Source organism: Emys orbicularis, chromosome 5 (genome assembly GCF_028017835.1).
Source record: "Emys orbicularis isolate rEmyOrb1 chromosome 5, rEmyOrb1.hap1, whole genome shotgun sequence".
In the NCBI taxonomy this organism is placed as follows: Eukaryota; Metazoa; Chordata; order Testudines; family Emydidae; genus Emys; species Emys orbicularis.
This window is the reverse complement of record NC_088687.1, coordinates 12409394-12414463: the sequence shown is the minus strand read 5'-3', so window position 1 is coordinate 12414463 and position 5070 is coordinate 12409394. Positions and strand designations below refer to the sequence as shown.

The window sequence follows — 5070 nt, the reverse complement described above, 5'->3', positions numbered from 1 at the left end:
ACCCACTAGCTCTGTATGTGCCATGGACAACTCATTCTCTGAACTTAGTTGGAACTTACAGCATTGATTCTTGCATGGAAGCCATAAACTTTTTCAGTTTTGTTCAGAAACTATATGGTTTTCTTGTAGCATCACCCAGGTGATGGAAGTTTTGTGCAACAATCTTACCAAGAGCGAACAAGGAACTCTCCTTGTCCTAGAAACCCTGTCAGATACGAGAGGGTCCTGCCATGCTGAATCTTGTAAAACAATTGTAGTGAACTATGAGAGCATTCAACATTGTTTGAAAGAAACATCAGAGAATGCCAAGGGAAAGAGTGAAACTCAAAAGGAAGCATGATCATTGTACAAAAGACTGTGCGCACTGGAAACTGCATTATGAGTATCTTATAGGATGTGATACTAGAAAGTTTTGACAAAACTAGTGTAAAGCTTCAAAAGCCAGATCTGGATCTTGCCATTGCTGTTAATTTGCAGACTTCCTTGTCAGAGTTTGTCATGAGCTCACAGTCTCCATTGGATGATTTTGAGGAGTAAGCAAAACAACTGGGAAATGATGTTGATGATCTAATGCTGGTGCCACACTGTACAAGGCCACAGGCATCCTCTAAAAACTGACAAACTCACAGCTAGAAGCCAGACCAGCTCCCTATGATTCAAAGTAGACGATAAAATGTATAAGAATGCGTTTATTGTTTAAACTTCATGAAAAACTGGTGAGATGTTGCATGCGTAGTTTTCAATGATCTGTACCCTGTTACAATGTAATAGCAAACACTTGCATTGTACATACCCCTGTAACTAAATAATCCATCAAACGAGAAAGAAGCCTTGTGTAATGCAAATGAAGAACTTTAACAGAAAAGTGCTAAATCCTGTGCGTGGAAAGCAAATGGTCATTGTGTGAGAGATCGAAGACTTTGAAGTGCATTCCTTCCCTCCAGTACCTCCGCCATGAAGAAGAGACCTGTGTGGGAACTGTTGCTGCTAGCTTAGGTTCTGTGAGAAGCTATAAATATGGACACAAGAAAAAATTCTTTATCTCTGGACTGTTTGGATTCTTACAGAGCAGAATAATGGAATGAGAAGACAAACATCCCCAAAGATACTCTGGTTAACACTAAAATACTTTTGGGAAACTGGCAGATTACTACATCTCTGCCACCTTCTGAGATTATAGACTGTGATTCACCTGTACATATATTTTTATCTGCTTTAACCTCTCAATAACTCTCATTCCTTTTTCTTAGCTAGTCAACTTTTAGTTAGCTTACTACAGAACTGGCTACCAGTATTGTCTTTGGTGTGAGATCTAGGATGCAACCTGCCCTGGATTAGTGACTGGTCTCTTGGGACTGGGTGTAACCTGAATATGTTGTGATTTTGGGTGTAAGTGACCATAGTCCAGCTTGCCTGGGTGGCAAGATATAATGGAGTCACTCCATTATAAGACTGTTAGAGTAGTTTGAGAGTTCACATTTGTTACTGGCTTGGTGAAATCTAAATACAGAACATACCACCAGTTTGGGGTGTTTGCCCTGCTTTTGACAGTCTGCCCTGAGGCAGGCACTCATGGTTGTGAGCCACTCCAGACAGAATCACAGATGAGTCCTACCTGAAGAATATAAACACACTGGAAAGCAAAATCTTCCCAATGGCAAAAGTGACTTCCTTCGAGGCCGAAGGAAATGTGAGGTTGAGTGGTTCTATGTTATTTAACCTTGACAAGCTAAGTCCAGAACTAAAACGAATACATCGATGTTATGCTGAACTAGCCACAAGATCTGGCTTCTTTATGTCTCTGGATCAAGTACGAAGGGAAGAGAAGATGAAAACATGCACTCAGGAGATGCTCTATGCTCATGGGAATGATCTAGAACCTGAGCTTTTGGCGACAATGTATTAATTTTCAACATTGTTAAGAGTGACAAAGAGTCCTGTGGCACCTTATAGACCAGGGGTAGGCAACCTATGGCACGTGTGCCGAAGGCGGCACGCGAGCTGATTTTCAGTGGCACTCACACTGCCCAGGTCCTGCTCACTGGTCTAGGGGGGCTCTGCATTTTAATTTAATTTTAAATTAAACTTCTTAAACATTTTGAAACCTTATTTACTTTACATACAACAATAGTTTAGTTATATATTATAGACTTATAGAAAGAGACCTTCTAAAAAGGTTAAAATGTGTTACTGGCACGCGAAACCTTCAACGAAAGTGAATAAATGAAGACTTGGCACACCACTTCTGAAAGGTTGCCGACCCCTGTTATAGACTAACAGACGTATTGGAGCATAAGCTTTCGTGGGTGAATACCCACTTCGTCAGACGCATGCGTCACATGCGTCTGACGAAGTGGGTATTCACCCACGAAAGCTCATGCTCCAATACGTCTGTTAGTCTATAAGGTGCCACAGGACTCTTTGTCGCTTTTTACAGATCCAGACAAACACGGCTATCCCTCTGATACTTGACAGCATTATTAAGATATTGTGACATGCAGGATAAGAGTGTTACTGGAGTCATCACATTTTTGCATGACAAAGCTTGGAGTAATGTTCTCCCGAATGTATTCATTGAGATGAGACTGTATTTGGCTGTACCATTGCCAGCTGTGAAGCAGAGAATTGTTCTGGAAGCTTGCCTAGGTGAAAACCAGTCTTTGGTCAAATCTGATAGAAAAAGCTTAATGCTCTTGCTGTTCTGATAATCGAATGTAATGTCCTTTGTACACTCTTGTCTGAGCAAATAATAACTGAATTTGTGGCACTTAAAGTTTGCAAGGTGCCAGTTTAAACACGCAGCATTTCAGGACTCAGTGTTTTACGTTTTATGTTTGTCCGGCCAGTATACAATCTGTTCATTGTGTTCAATTTCCGTTTAGTCAGTAATATACATGAGGTTGACTTTCACAAACCAGGTACTCTTTTGCTTTCATTAATACCCTGTTTACATGAAAGGGGACCTCCAAAAAACATTAGCCCAGGGGTCTCCAATCTCCTTAATTGGGCCCTGCTTAGAAACAATACATTTTTTAGGGGATTTCATCAGCTCTGACCATTTTAGTGTTATCAATCTTTACATATTATTTAGTGATTTGATTGGAGAGCAGGGGCAGAGGGGATCTAGAGTTGGGAACTGATGATGGCTTAGTAAGTTGAAATAAACTAGCTGGGAGCTCAGAGCTGGTGGCTAGCCATTGTAATGGTTCTGTATTAAAGGGTTATTAATAATAATAAATATGCATGAATATTAACTAGTTGTGTATTAACTATCCCGCTTGGAACCTTAGCGTTACATCTACTTGTCAAATGGAACCTTTGACATGCTGGTGAATGTTATTTTCCCCGGGGAAGCCCCAGGCACTCCTGGGGCGCTGGGTGCATAGACAGCACAGCTTTCCTAGTAATGATTACCTGGCTGCTTCCAGCACGCAGGGCCAGTGATCCCCGGGCAGCATGACCCCGCCTGGGCAGGGCCGCGATGGGTTACCCCCAGGGCAGGGTGTTATTTCTCTCTCACACTCACAGCCTGACTGCGCCTGACCCATCCACGGCCCATGTGAGGCACGGGATGGGGAATGGGAACTCCCCGCCTCCCCTCCCCGGGTGAGTGAGCCCCGCACCTCGGCATGGGGCTCCCAGGAATTCCCCGCGGGCTGCGGGTGGCTGACCCAGCGGGCATAAAAGCGGCTGCGGGGCGCTGCGGTGGCTCACAACTGAGCCGAGTCCAGATCCCCCAGCACCAGCCTCCGCCGCCAGCCCGGACCATGAGCCGCCCAAGGAGCTTCGCCCCCGGCAGCCCCCTGCTGCTGCTGCTGCTGCTGCTGGCCTGCGCCGCGCTGTGCCGGGGTAAGGGGCTCGCTGCGCCGGGGTGGGCCCGGGACCCGGGCTGGGGGAGTCTCGCTTCCCGCTGGGGCTTGGAAGGACGGATCGGACCCAGGTGTCCGATAGCCTGCCAGATGCGGGGAGTCCCGGGAAGGATGGAAGGGACCCAGGTGTCCGAGAGCCGGCCGCATGCGGGGAGTCCCGGGAAGGATGGAAGGGACCCAGGTGTCCGAGAGCCGGCCGGATGCGGGGAGTCCCGGGAAGGATGGATGGGACCCAGGTGTCCGAGAGCCGGCCGGATGCGGGGAGTCCCGGGAAGGATGGATGGGACCCAGGTGTCCGAGAGCCGGCCGGATGCGGGGAGTCCCGGGGGATGGAAGGGACCCAGGTGTCCGAGAGCCGGCCGGATGCGCGGAAGGGCCGGGCCGGAGGCATGGGTCGGACCCAGGGTGTGGGGCGAGCGGTGTCCCACGGCCGCCCCTCTGCAGAGTATCTGGCCGCCGGCAGGAGCTGAGACTTTCTCCCCCTCCCCGGGCAGGTGCCCCCATGGCCGGCGAGCTGCGGTGCCAGTGCCTGCAGACCGAGACGGCGATGATCGACCCCAAGCGCATCGCCAAAGTGCAGCTGATCCCCGAGGGACCCCACTGCGGGGTGCCAGAAGTCATGTAAGTTTCGGGGCCATGCTGCCCCTCCCCCAGCCTGCGCCCCCCTCTCCTCCCCGCCAACACCCCGCTCACCCCGCTCTCCCCTCTGCCTCCCCGCAGAGCCACCTTGAGGGACGGCAGGGAAGTCTGTCTGGAGCCCACCGCGCCCTGGGTCAAGATGATCGTCACCAAGATCCTGAACAGGTACCTGCCCTGGGGGCGTTCCGGGTGCTCCCAGCGCTAATCTGGGCGCTGCCGGGTGTCGCAGGGGGTGTATCGATCTAATGAGCCGCCCCTGGGGGGTAAAAGGAAAATGGGACTTGCTTACACCAAAAACGAACCCAAATCCCAGGCTTGGCTTCCTCATTGATTTAATAACCCAACCCGGTGCATTAGCTGGAAGCGGAAAATAGGGACTGGGCTGGCCGAAGACTGTTCTTTACAGAAATGTTTCAGAGTAGCAGCCCTGTTAGTCTGTATCCGCAAAAATAACAGGAGTACTTGTGGCACCTTAGAGACTAACAAATTTATTAGAGCATAAGCTTTCGTAAGCTACAACCCACTTCTTCGGATGCATATAGAGTGAAACATATATTGAGGA

At 48.9% G+C, this 5070-nt stretch overlaps 1 protein-coding gene across 1 annotated transcript; it reads left to right on the top strand.

Moving 5' to 3' along the window:
• The first annotated feature begins 3767 nt into the window (after positions 1 to 3767).
• Positions 3768 to 4713, top strand: LOC135879208 (growth-regulated alpha protein-like). The gene is made up of 3 exons (XM_065405115.1): positions 3768 to 3849; positions 4364 to 4490; positions 4590 to 4713. Exons 1-3 carry the CDS (start codon positions 3768 to 3770, stop codon positions 4711 to 4713), a joined length of 333 nt encoding a protein of 110 aa, XP_065261187.1.
• Positions 4714 to 5070: the final 357 nt, after the last annotated feature.